The sequence below is a fragment of the Tamandua tetradactyla genome, chromosome 6, assembly GCF_023851605.1.
Source record: "Tamandua tetradactyla isolate mTamTet1 chromosome 6, mTamTet1.pri, whole genome shotgun sequence".
In the NCBI taxonomy this organism is placed as follows: domain Eukaryota; kingdom Metazoa; phylum Chordata; class Mammalia; order Pilosa; family Myrmecophagidae; genus Tamandua; species Tamandua tetradactyla.
The window spans coordinates 171,435,706-171,450,167 of NC_135332.1; the positions used below are offsets into that span (position 1 = coordinate 171,435,706).

At 41.0% G+C, this 14,462-nt stretch overlaps 1 protein-coding gene across 6 annotated transcripts in view; it reads left to right on the forward strand.

The window, feature by feature from the left end:
* Positions 1-8,962: 8,962 nt before the first annotated feature.
* Positions 8,963-14,462, forward strand: part of LOC143689045 (uncharacterized) — a 232,329-nt gene continuing 226,829 nt past the window's right edge. For 3 of the 6 annotated variants that reach the window (XR_013178491.1, XM_077167652.1, XM_077167650.1), the window contains exons 1-2: positions 8,963-9,125; positions 12,559-12,639. Coding sequence is in view for 2 of the 6 variants with exons in the window: in XM_077167652.1 (XP_077023767.1) it covers positions 9,061-9,125; positions 12,559-12,639 (146 nt within the window). In the remaining 4 variants the exon portion in view is untranslated. The remainder of the gene's footprint in view (positions 9,126-12,558; positions 12,640-14,462) is intronic. The other 3 variants (XR_013178494.1, XR_013178493.1, XR_013178492.1) reach the window with 1 other exon arrangement.

Genomic DNA, 14,462 nt, shown 5'->3' on the forward strand with positions numbered 1-14,462 from the left:
TTCTTCCTCTACTCCCTGGGATTCTTGGCCCTGCACTATTTCTTAGTCTGTTTCTTATACTTTGGGTGTGGGGGATCCTGGTGGATGGGCTTCTTGGGCTGCACCTTCGAGCACAGCCCCTGCCCTCCCATTGTGCATGCACAATCAGACACACACATAGAAACACATGCACACAGGACCTTAGATGGATTCCAGAAGCCTCCCCAGGAGAGGAGGGCCAAGGTTCAGATGGTAAGCCCCTTCTACGTGGAATTAGATTTTTAACATTTTTAATGTTTGAGTTCTTTCAAGGAAGGAGTTCTGGATTCTTTTAAACCTCTTCATTAAACACCATCTTCCTGTCAGTGTGCAGTCCTTTCTTCTGGGATAATTTACATAAGGAAAGTGGACCCAGATTTAAACTTTAGCAGGGTTAGATCAGATTATATAATTTTAATAAGATCCGTGTCCTTTTTGTTCTTATTTACATATGTGAGGGACTTCATAGTCAAATCTCTTTTATCTCTATGCAAATGAGCTTTAAACAAATGGTATTACTGATCCCTTCCCTTTTTACCCCCTTCCATAAACTCTTTTCTTATTTTTTCCCTTTGACCCAGGTCAGGAACCACATTTATGATTTAGTGTTTAAATTTGGTGGTGGTTTGTACTTAGAAAAACTGCCTGATACTAGAAAGGTGCACTTGAGTGCTTTGTGTTTGCCTGTAAGTTCAAAGGAGCCTTTCCTTGCTTCAATCTGTTCTCCTCTCAGAGACAAGAGGATGTTACACTTTGGCCTATTCTGTATTTTAGGAGAACTTGAGAAGTCCCATGCTGGGGGAATTAGATCAAGTATGCTACTCCCAGGGTATCTCCGATATAATGGCTTCTACCCAGAATGGAGCTTCCAAGGCTGCCAGATCAACAGATCCAAAGGCAGAGAGATGACCTAATCTTAGCTCACCTTTAACAACAGTATAAAAGGGACCCTCAGTTTACTCCAAGTTCAGGGAGCCAAGTTCAAGGGTCTTAGACCAGTCATACCTCGACTGTAAATAAAGGAATGATTTGCACATTTGACACAATCAACAACTTTGCTTAGCAATCCCCAATCATTTCCAAAGCTCCCATAAAGATACAATTTTCCTGGTGGTAGAGAAGAGTAGAAATTTCACTTAACTTGGAGTTGAGCACCTCTGGATTTAAGACCTCTCTATACTTCTGACAAAACTTGCCTACTTCAGCAAATCATATAATCTGTTTAAGACTCAGTTGCCTCAGTGGAGGTAATAATACATATCTCGCAGAACTTTTGTGAGGCATCAACACTACAAAGTATGTGAAAATTTGAAGCATAGGACTTGGAATATTATAGGTGTTCATGTTACTTCTTCATTGCTTACCTTTCCTCTTGTCCTTCTTCTCCCTTCCCTTCCTCCTTCTGACTCACCCCACCCCCCATTTTTTTGTCTTTCTATCTTCCTTTCATGAAAAATCTAATTGCTAGTGAAATCCACTCTCCCTTCCAAGCAAAGCCGATGTGAATGCTGGTGTGAATTCAGGGAGGTGGTAAAGTTGTGTGGTTAATTATCGGCTTGGAATGGGGCAAAATGCTGCATGGAGAGTAAATAGAAACATCTATTGAGATGATAATCCTACAGTGACATTTCACCAAACACCAAGGAGATGAGGTTGGCCCTGAGTTTGTTCCCATGTCTATAAAGCAAAACTCACCAAAACACTTGGAGACACCCCTACCCTTCTTTGCCCACTCATATGGCTGTAGCTTTTCCTAAACCAGCTTCACACAGTGCAGTCCCCAGGCCAGCAGTGTCACATCACATGAGAACGTGGAGAGCTGAATCAGACACTCTGGGGTAGGGCCCAGCGATGGTGCTTCAATACGCCCTCCAGGTGATCCTGACGCATACTCAAGCTTAAGAGCCACTGCCCTTCACCAAGCCCAGCTCAGACCACCCGTTCTGCACCAGGATGGGAAAGGCAGCCCTGGAACTTGACACAGGATTGTCAAAGCATCTCAAACAGGTCTCATGCCCTATGAGCCACAGGTGAGCAAATGCCCTAACTAAATTCAGTTCCCCAGGCTAAGACTCTGATATGGGTGAGGGATGTTGATTCACCTGACCCGTTTCTCCAATAAATGCTTTTGAAGTACCTGAGTTAGATAAACATTTACAGTGAACCCAGGCTTTTCTCCCTGGCCTCTTTTCATCAAAATCCTCCTCTCTTGGATCATGCCCAGAGGAGGTTATTAGAACAAGGCAGGCTTATTGCTCCTGCATCCCAGGTCATAGGAATCATGTGCTATGAGAGCCACAGAGCTGCGTATTTTCCGAGCTATTATGCTATCTCCCTTCCCCCACCCCACCCAGCAGCTCCTAAGGCAGACATTCCCTCTTGATAAAAATGGATGTGAGAAAAGCCAGTGCTTATAGCTGTCCTGAAAGGTAGAATATAGTTTTATTTTCTAGACCAAGAAATCAAAACCGAGATTGTTTGCTATAGCAGATGCTGTTGATTTCCCATTCCCACACCCCAAAAGCCACCACTGGGTTCACCTGAGGCTGACAGCATCTCACCTCCAGCACTAGGGTTTGCCCTGTCCCTTGTCAGGACAATTCTGAGATGCACTTTACCTGGTTACTCAGATGGCTCCTTAAAGGATGGTGTGCCAGATGCCCAGAGCAGTAACGACTCATTCAGACACTCTTTACTGATTGGTCTCCCTCCTTCCAGCTCCCCCCTTCCCCCATATTTAGGATCATATTCCAAATAATTCTCCCTGAACTCAGCTTTTGCTTCAAAATCTATTTCAGGAACTTATGGGAAGGCAGTTGGGTGACTTGATCAAGGCAGTCCATATAGTTAAGGCAAACTAGGATTCATCTTTTTGCCACTATATTGCAAAGAAGGAGCATGATCCTGGTATTGAGTTTTGTACTTTCTTCTTGCCTCGATCACCCTCACACCCAGCATTGGGCAAACACATAAGTGCTGTTTGGGCTTTATTGAAAAATCAGTAGCTGTGGAATTTGCACATCCCAAACCTGTCAGCCTTCCTTTAGCCAATTCCCTTTAACAATGCACTTTCATATCTCGTATCACTGTTGATTTCCTCAGCACCCATGTAACATGGCAGGAACACAATGCCTGGCATGTAATAACTTCTTTAGTATTTATTCAATGAATAAGTCATGTAGTACATCTCAGAATAGAGAACAGGTTTAAAATTTGGAATCCTGTCCAAGGCCACATAGCTGGTTAATAACAAAGGCAGGGCTAAAAGCTCAGCTTCTTTGGTCCTGATCTAGTCCTTTTCCCACTCCATCTCTTTAGGCCAAGTGTTTGCTCCATATTTTTCAATTGCTGGAAGAAAAATCATATGTTTTAGAGCAATCTATTATTATGAGTACTATTCAAAGAAATTAATTGCCCAGAACAAATTTATACAGAAAAATCCTAGTTTAGATTTTGAACAAATGACATATTTTGGCAGCTGAATATGAAAAATGTATTAATTGGGAGAGAGAGCCCTTTGAATGCATGGTGACCAAAACACAACTTCAAGGAAAAATCTTCCAGGTGCTATTTATTATAAGCTTCAAGCCATGCCACTCTGAAATAATACCAAATCCTTATGACACACTTTTATCTATCACTCGATAAGCAGGTTTTGAACATCTTTGACATGCAGAGCTATAAAAAGCATGTGTAATGGAGCTCTGCCTCCAAGGACATAGTAACTGCTCACATGTCTGTTTCTTTCTCCCTCCCACTGCCACCGCCAATCCAGGCCAACATCCTAATAAAGACCACCACCTTCCCGTGGGACACCACCAGCCCTTATGTGGATTGCCCAGTCTCCTAACCAGACATTTGCATTAAGTTTTTGATAAACACCCTTTATCAGGTTATGGAAGTAGGGTTTTGCAGTTTGATAAGAGTTTGTTTGCCATGAATGGATACTGAAATTCATCAAATGATTATTCCTCATCTATGGAGATGATCATAGAATTTCTTTTCTTGAATCTGTTACTGTCATAAACTATATTAATTGTTATACTAATGTTAAGCCAATCTCAACTGCCTTAGGAAAAAAAAATCAAATTGGTCATGATATATTCTAACTTTTATACACTGCTGGATTAGGTCAGCTCCTATTTTATTTGCATTTTGCATCTATATTTATGAGTTAGATTGGCCTCTAATTTTCCTTTATTTTATTACCTTAGTTAGTTTTTTTGTTTGTTTTCTTTTTTAAATCAAGATAATCCTTAGCTATGCGTTTAGAAGTAGTCCCTTTCTATATTCCAAAAGAATTTATTTAAGATCATAATTATTTGTTCCTTGAACATTTATTAAAACTTTTCCAGATAACCTTCTGTACCAGCATTTTCTTTGTAAGGAGATTTTAAACTATCAGTTTGATTTATTTAATATTTATGGAAATTATCAAGGTTTCCATTTCTTATTCAGTCAGGCTTGATAATATAAAAAAATTTACTTAGCTAATATAAAAAATTTAATATTTATCAATATAAAGATGTTCTTATGTCCTCATTATCTTTTTTAACGTTTTTTAATTTTTTTACTGTGAAGAATAACATATATACAAAAAAACCAATAAATTTCAAAACACACCACAACAATTAGTTATAGAATAGATTTCAGAGTTTGGTATGGATTACCATTCCACAATTTTAGGTTTGTCTTTCTGGCTGCTCCAAGACACTGGAGACAAAAAGAAATATCAATATACCAATTCAGCAGTCATACTCATTTGTTAAATCCTATCATCTCTGATAAACTCCATCTTCTCCTTTGATCATTTTCCAAGTCTTTAGTGGTCTGTGGGCTATGCCCATTCTAACTTTTTCATATTGTAAAGGGCTGTCAAAAATATGGGGTAGGGAGATGGAGCTAGTTGATGTCCTGGAGAGGCTGGGCCCTCTGCATTCAGTACTTATCTGGCCTAAGAAACCAACTGGAAGTTGTAGGTTTCTGGAAAGTATTCATAGTGCATGGAAACTTTGTAGAATCTCAGAGAAAACTCTAGGTGTTCTTTAGGGTTGGCAGGAATGGTTTTAGTTGGGCTTGGCAAACCATGATAACAAGCAACATTGAATTGAAGCTTATGGAAGAGTAGCCTCCAGAGTAGCCTTTTGACTCTGAACCCTCTCAGCCACTGACACCTTATTTGTTACAATTTTTTTTCCCCTTTTGGTCAGAAAGACATTGTTGATCCCACGGTACTAGGCCAGGCTCATCCCTGGGAGTCATATCCCATGTTGCCAGGGAGATTTTCACCCCTGGATGTCATGTCACACATAGGAGATAATAATCCACATAGGGTATAATAATTTTCCTTGCAGAGTTCAGCTTAGAGAGAGAGAGGCCACCTCTGAGCAACGAAAGAGGTCTCCTAGAGGTAACTCTTAGACATAACTAAAGGTAGATTAAGCTTCTCCTCCATATAAATACGTTTCACAAGAGCAAACCTCAAGATCAGGGGCTTGGCCTATTGATTTGGGAGTCCCTAATGGCTGAAACAGTATCAGGAGTTGGGAGTCCCTAATGGCTGAAACAGTATCAGGAGTTACCCCTGGGATAAAGTTTGATAGCTCTGTATTTTTTTCTCCAATCCCTCAAGGGTCTCTGCCAATACTTTTTTTAGATCATTACAATCAACTTTTTTTTGTGAAAAATAACATACATACAAAAAAGCAATACATTTCAAAGCATGTCACAAGAATTATTTCAATCACTGCAGTTTTATCTCCCTTTTCAGTTTTGATCAATTTTGGCAGATATTTATTAACTTTATCTATTCAATGAACCGCCTTTTAGCTTTGTTGATTCTCACTATTGTATACCTATTTCCTAATTTAGCATGTCAAATGTTTATTAGGGACCCACACCTACAGGTGGCATGGGGTAAAAGACCAGTATTGGGCAGAGAAGTTAAGCAGCAATGCCAGCCTTGTGACAGACTCCACCAGCCCTGTGGGGAGGGACGTCTGGAGCTAAAATGGAAACTGTCAGCTCACAGCATTCCCAGCAGTTAGAGAAATGAATCTTTCCTTGAAGGGATTTGCACAGAGAATCATCTCATTTCAACACATCTTTATTATTTTTCTACTTCATTTTTTCCATTTTTTTTCTAGTTTCAAGGTAGTTGCTTAGCTAGTTAATTCACTGATTGATAAAAGCATTTTAGGTTAAAATGTCCTCTAAATACTGCTTTACCTTTGGCATCCTACAAGTTTTGATGCAAATATCTTTATTATTGCCTTTATTAACATATAGTATATTATCTTTATTATTGGTTGACTGTGGCTAATTACTTAGAAGTTGATCTCTAAATTTCCACACATACGGCAATTTTATAGTTATATTTTTGTTAGTTATGTCCTATTTAATAGCATCTGCAATTGCTTCGCTAGCTTATAACTAAGGTGATAATCCTGAAATGGAAAACTGCTCACAACATTTCAAGGATTAAAACCTGTTCAAGAGCTCCTGAACCCTACAGAATAAAATCTAAAGCATTTAATGCAGTTTAAAAGCTCTTGCTGATATGCCTTATGCATACTTCTCCCTCACCATTCCTGAAGCCTCTTGCTATTATTTAGCCCATTTTTCCTTTCAGTTCTTCCACCTGGCCAAACATGGGCTTCCCTCCAGGCCTCTTCCTTCTCCTTAGATTAGTCTTGCCCTCTTTTTCACCTAACCCATCCTGTAGTTCAGTCTGGATATGTCACCTTCAAAATTCTTCTCTGAGCTGCCCTGCATAGGTTAGGTCCGTTCTCCATAGGCTTTCGGGATGTTTTGCCTCCACAGCACTTACTTCACTGTATTTCCTTGTACATGTAATAGACCATATCTTTTATTAGACTCTAATACCCATGAGGACATGGACCATATACATCTAATTCTCTATTGTATTTCCAACTCCGTACTTGGTATATATAGGTACTCAGTTTATATTTATCAAATAAAAGTAATCATAGCTCTCAATTATTGAATGCTTATTATTTGTTAGAAACTATGCAAAGGTTAGCATGATAGGTAGAATAATACTACTGATCAATCCCAAAATGTCCATCCCAAGATGTCCCCAGAACCTGTAAATATGTTATGTGACATGGTCAAGGGAATTAAGATTAGACATGGAATTAAAATCAGCTGATTTTGATATGGGGCGATTTTCTGGGTTATCCAGGTGGGCCCAATGTCCTCATAAGCGTTCTTTATAAGTGAAAGAAAGAGGCCTGAGCATTGGTGTCTGAGCAGCATGGTGTGAGAGAGAGTCAACCAGACATGCCAACTTTCAAGGCGGAAAGGGCCACAAACTGCCAAGAGATTCAGGTAATCTTTAGAAGCTGGGAAAGGCAAGAGCATGGAACAGATTCTTCCCTAGAGCTTCCAGAAGGTGAGCAGCTCTGCCAACACCTTAACTTTAGTTCTGTATGATTCATCTCAACACTTCTTCATGTGCTTAGAGTTCATTCTGACCCAGTTCACATAAATACAGAAAACTTACAACCAATTGTATCTGTTTCTCTCTTCAACCATTGTTCTCATGTATTTATAATGTCTCCATGTGCTATAAGCTGCACAACTCTAAGTAGATGATGAAAAATTACGAATTATAGTAGAATTTTTGGATTAACCACTAAAAATGTATCCAGAGATGTGCAAAAATGACTCTGCAAGTGATATGCAGAAAAGGAAGTTTAGTAACTACCAGAAGGCAAGGTTCATTAGGGAAGGGATTTTTGTCTGCTTAGTCTATTGCTTGGTCTTGCAGTAGTGCCTGGCACAGAGTTGTGCTCAATATATATTTTTAAACAAAAATGCATGTCCCTGCAAATTCTAGTAATGACCCCACAACTTGAGAGCTTTTTTTTTTTTCTCTTCTTGATTTCTTTTAGGAAAGTGATAAAGAAGGTTTTCAGGAAAAAATAACAGTCCAGTATACTGTTGTTGTTTATTTCTGGGAGTGGGTGTTGTGGTAGGAAGATGATGGTTATGATGGGAGGCAGTATAGGGTTTTAGGCAGAAGTGCTGCTTTGAAATCAGACTGCCTGGGCTAGATTCTTGGTGCCACCACTTATTAGCGGTGGGCCTTGAGTCATGTTAATCTCTCTGAACGTTGATTTGCTGTGTAAAATGAGGACAATAATAGCACTCCTACCAGAGAGTTGTCAAGAGTATTCAATGAGATGATACTAATAAATGCTGGGTACAATCCCTGGCATACCACAATATTCAACAAATGCTAACCTTTTCCCCCCAATTTCCAAACTTTTTAATTGAGAACAGTGACTATGGGTTCTGGCAGTTGAACTCCATTAATGTACCTATTTATGAATGCCTTTTACAGGAGCTAATGTCGTGGATGACACAGCCATATGTGCCAATTATTTCCAGTCCCCGGCTGATCAGAGCTTACTTGTTTGGATGAATTAAGGCAGTAGTTCTCAACATGAGTTCCTGGACCACAGGGTCAGCATCACCTAGACACGTCTTAGGAATGTAAATTCTCAGGCCCTACTTCCCATCTACTGAATCAGAAACTCTGGGAGATTTGGTCTAGCCATCAGTGTTTCAGCAAGCTCGCAAGGTGATTCTCATGCTTGCTAAGGCTTAAGAAATGTTGTCTTAAGATATGGAATTGCTGCATTCAACCAGGCATTATCTGGATAACCCACAGTTTATCTACCCATTAGGGTCTGTGGTTGCAGTAACTATCTCAGGCTGACTTAAGTTAAAGGAAAACAAAAGGAAGAAAGAAATATACTGGAAATTTACATATGGAAAATTTCTAGAATCAAAGGAAGAGGGGAACAATCAGAGCTCAAGAAGAGTAACTAAGGAAGCAGGGTCTCGGAGTATTTTAAAATTGATGTTCTCTTATGGCAATATGACTTCACTAGGAGTCAGAATTCTAGAACTCGGTCTCCCAGTGTCAGAGGAAAGGAACTGGCACTGACGGACCATCCCAGTAAGTCCATTTCTAGTGGCAGTTTTCAAATAAGTACTGTTACCAAGAGAAAGATGGGATGCAGAACAAGCAAGACATCTGATTTCAACTCCAGGGAGCTAGTGTTACACAGTGGAAGGTATGCGAAGTTTGGAATTTGACATGTCTTGATTTGAGCCCCAGTTTCTGCTTATTAGCAATGATACTTTAGAGCAGTAACTTAACCTGTCCGAACATCGGTTACAAAATGTTTGGGGTTGATGTGAGAATTACAGAAAATGTAGACAAAACATTTGGCACATAGTAAGTAGTAACTTTCTCTGGGCACTATCATCGGGGATCTTCGAATCATCAACTATTGTTTAACTCGCTTCTCACAGCTTGGGGAGGGTTCCCTGATATTGCTTGGATACTCCCTGACTGTTAACCAGTGGTACCCTAGGGGTCAGAACAGGTTAATACTCTTCCTAACAGGTGCCACACTCAAAGAGCTTAAACTCAGCTGTAGAGGAGCATGTGAAGATGGGGACGGGGGGTGGGGGTGGGGGTGGGGGGCGGAATCGGGGGTGGAGAGTAACCTTTGAAATTAAGTTGTTAAGGGCTGGCCTACCAGTTACAGTCCAGCAAGGGGAATGAGTCCCCATTTCCCTGCCAACATGTATGTGTAAATACAGACCAGGGTTAAGCAACTGCCTGCCCTTGCTTTATTCTCTGTAGCCTTAACCTGCTGCCATAGCAGCAGCTTGTGCAATGGTGAAAAATGCAATGAATAGCATGACCTAATTCAGGCCTGGCGCTTCAAGCGGAAACATGCGTGGGCTTCTCTCTTTCACACACACACTCAGAGCCCTAGAGCAATCAGCAGGGATTTTGAAACAGGTCCTTGTGGAAATGAATCCAGGCCCCTACACCTACTCATTACATAACTTGAGGTTAAGGAAACAAAGGCCTGTGAATGGGTGTGCCTGAGTATGTAAGCCAGAGAGATACACAGAAGATATCCAGAGCCCTACCCTACCCTTACTAGGCAGAAAAGGAAAAGCTAGAAACAACCCCCTATCATGGGTGACTAGAAAGTGCTTTTCTAAGGAGGGCCAGGTGGGAGAAAGGAAGATAAGATTCACATTTGTGAGCACCTACTATGTGTTAGAAAACAGACTGTGTGATTTTTGCTAAGGTTATCTTAATCTTCACAACAGTTCCCAGTTTAGGAGCTGAGCATGATGAGGTCACTCTCCTTAAATCATGGATAAGGAAATTGAAGCTCAGAGAAGGGAGATCAAATTGCTAGCCAATAGCAGCAGCAAGCTCTGAGCCACTCTGTGGACACAGGTGTATGTCTTAGCCCAGCATCTTGCTGCAGTGGGAAAGAGGCCTGGAGAGTCCTCCACTCCTGCTGGGTCCTGTATCAGGAAGGCAGTGTGAGATGAGAGGAGAGTCAGATTTCCATTCACATCCACTGCATTGGAATTCACAACCCACCAGGGGTGAATTCTCTTCCAGTTCCTTCTTACTGGAGCAGAAAAAGATATACATCATTTCTAGAAGGCAAAATGTAGAAGGGACCATGCACAAGATTCAAACAAATAAACATTAGAATATCTCCAAGCTTGCCTTCATCTTTGCACAGGATTCTCAGAAAGAAAAAGACAGACTCAAAAGATACAGACCTTTCTTACATCATTGCGTCACAATAAGTCTTTCCAAACTGTTTGTTTTTCGATCTTTTCAGTGCCCTCTAAAGGGACTGAAGTTAGTGTGTCAGTGCCAAGTCAAGCCAAAGAATGAATGGTTCACCTTTGAACACAATTCATACCTTCCTTCATGCATTTATTCATTGATTCACTTGTGCATAAGATTTATTATTTTATGTCAGGCATTCTGCTAGTTACAGACATTGCAGAGATTATTAAGACGTGGATTTGTTCTTAAGGAATTCTTAGTCTGGAAGTGAAAATGACAAGACCTTGGCAATGATGCAAGTATATGCAGGGGACTGGGAGAACCCAGAGGGTGGGCTCTGCCCCAGGCAGGGGTAGTGGAACAATACCAGTGAGAAAAAGTGGTGACCATTCTAGATCTAAAGGTAGATTTAGGATGGGCAGCTCCTCGGGGGAAGGAGTGGAAGGGAAGTATCTCAAGCAGAGGGATCGCCAGAGACATGAAAGAATTCTGGGTTTTAGAGAAAGAACAAGTAATCCCCAAAATGTTGAACTATGAAGTTAGAGGAATAGACAGAAGGGAAAGTTGGGAAAATACACAGCCATATCAGGAAGGAGGTTGAGGACTGTGCTCGGTATAACAATTTGTTAAGCTGTAGGTGTAGGACTCAGGACTTTTGCCTCAGATTATAAGAATCTCTTCACTGTACAAAGCTAAATTATTTTAAAAAATAATAATCCTCGACCTTTAGGGATCACTGAAAACTGCTGAAAAAATTGAAGGCTTTATTGTACTTCATATCCTTGGAAGTTGGTATCTTTTGTGGTCTTCTGTGTGATATGCAATCCATATTGCTGGCCAGAACAAGCGCTGAATAATTTCATAGTGTCTGGCTAAAGTTAAATTAAGCAATTCTAAACAGCATTGCTCCCTTACCCACCTGCTGTCAATTGCCCACTTGGATGCTGGTTTGGATTCTGCAAGTGCATAGCTCTTTAGCTTCTCCCTCCCTTTGCCTCTTGCGCTCCTTACCAGTACACTGTCTCAGAACGTGTGCCTTCGGAGCCCTGTGTCACTGTGGAAGACACTCAACTATCCTGAAGCCACCATGCTGCAGAGACCACATAGAGAGACAGCACAGAGAGGGAGATGTCCAGGGAGCCCCACCTAATCCAAATCCCAGTCTTCTGAGTCTCCCATCCCCAGCCACCACTTGATTGCCGCACTTTAAGAGACCCCAGATCAGAAAAGCCCAGCCAAGATGCTCCTGATTTATTGATCCCCAGAAACTGTGAGAGATAATATATGATGACTGTTTAAGAGACTAAGTATTGAGGTGACTTGTTACACAAAAATAAATAATATAGATTTTGAATGTGTTATTTCTAGCAGAAAGGCCAAATGATGCCAAATACTGTTTCTTATGTTTGACTTTGCTTTGGTGGTTTCTCCTATTCTTCACCTATCCAAACTTGCCCATGCTTGAAGATTCAGTTCAGATCCCAACTTTTCAATGAATCTTTCTTAGTTTACTCTATCCATGTCAATATCTGCCACCTTTGGGGTCAAGACCAACAGTTCACTGAGCTGCCTGAAAAGCAGAATCCTTGAGAACCTTGTTAGAGACACATGCCCAGGCCTTTACCCAAGACCCACTGATTAGGAATCATCAGGGTGTGGACCAGGCATCTTTACTAGCCTGGCATCAGTTCATCCGTTCATGGGCTGGTGTGGACCAGTTTTAGGAAACCATTCATCTGGACCACAAATCTAAGTGCAAGATTACTCACTATCTTGTAATACTCTCTCATTGCAATGAGTGGTTTAAGAGGAGAAACTGTTTCTTTGTTCATTCACTTAACAAAAATTTATTGGGGTCTTGCTATTTGCCTTGCTGCTCATTGTACTAGGTGCTGGAAATATGGAGATGAGTACGCACTAGAATCTATCTCAAAGAGATCAGAGGCTATTGCTACAGAGAAGAAGACAAGGTAATGACTCAGGGTGGCAGCTGGAGGTGGGATGAAGTAGCAGGCTCAGCTGTTGCTAAAAAGCCCTGAAGCCTTTCTAAGTACTGTCAGCCAGGCAAACAGGTGGGACCAGGGTGAGAAAGTTATAGCCTATCACCTATTCTCCTTCATTCTCCCCACTCCTGTTCATACACAAATCCTTTCCCCACTTCAAAGCTTCTTTATATTTAGCATAATCAAATTTTACCTGTACCAAGCCCTTGTTCTCTGTGGTCCATACCCTCCAAGTGATTGCCTTGCCTATAGGAGAGTCAATGCTCAAACAAACAAACAAAATTAAACCACATATTAAGCACTTATTATATTCCAGGTTGCTGTGGGATGCATGTAAAAATGCCTTTTTCATCTTTTGCTCAGAGAAACTGAGATAAGCTCTTGAATTTTACCCTCTTGTCTATCATATCTTCTCCCTTTCTGCTTCAACTGCCTCTATACTTACCTTACCTGATGTTTCCAAGGATATGGCCACCATCATCTATGCCTAACCTGCTTCCAGCCAATCCAGACAGCTGCTACTTGAGAATGTGTTTTTCCATATTATGCTTAAACCTAATATAATTTCTTATGCTGCTGTTCCACATACCCCACACTGAGTGGCTTAAAACAACACAAAATTACCATCTTATAGATATGAAGTTTAAGAGTTCAAAATGGATCCTACTGGGTTAAAATCATGATGTTGACAGGGTTGAGTTCTGTCTGGAAGCCCTGGGGGAGAATCTGTTCCCTTGACTTCTCCAGCTTCTCAGAAACCCCACATTCCTTGGCTCGGGCACCTTTCTCCTCCTTCAAACCCAGTAGAGTATAACATCTCACCTCTCTGACTTCCTGTCTCTTCCTCATAAGAATCCTTGTGATTATATTTGGCCTACCTGGAAAATCTAGCATAATCTCCCCATCTCACCACCTGGAACTTAATTGCATCTTCCAAATTTCTATTGCTGTGTCAGCTAACATTCACAGCTTCCCAGGACTAGGACAGTCTTGTTAAATTTGCCTTCCTTGACCACCTGGCCAATTTACATCCACAAGCTTCTGTTCCTCTACCTCCTTGCCTTGATAGATATCTAGGTGTTCCTTAAAGATGACCACATTAGCTATAATCTTCTAAGTTTTATTGATGCATACCCACATCTTTTAGAGTCTCCCTATCTTAGAGTCCGTATTCCAGCTCTCCAGACATTCATTTGCCTGAGCTTTCCTTTGATCTTCAATCATATCCACCCTGTCCATATATTTTCGGTGGCTGCCCCCTACATTTGAAGAGTGCCAAGAATGAATGACAATAACTGAGCAAATGGCCACCATTATAAAGTCAGGATGACCAACCACAATTGCTTCTTCAGTTGTCCTCCTTGACCTGATATTTATCCAGTTGCCTTCTTGCCCTGACCATTCACCACCTTCGTGGATTGACTGGGCTTCAAGCCCAGTTGAACTGCATCTCTTCACTGAAGCAGCTCTTCAAACTGCCAACCCCAATCATAATCAATACCTCCTGCCAATTCCCAGAGCATCCCTCTCTGTTTGTCATGGGACATCTGAGCCTTCTCCCTTCGAGCATATTGTACAGAGCTCTTCTTCACAAGTTTGTGAGGTCTAAAAAGAGCTTTCACTTTTTGTCTTGTCTCTTTATATCCTAGCTACTACTCCTGAAACAGCATAGGCCCTAAATGGATATTTGCCAAATGAATGAATGAGCAAATGAACAGAAAATACCGAAGCTCTCTATGACAGATTGGAAACTCACACGATGGGGCTTATGAAAGCCAGTACTTACTATC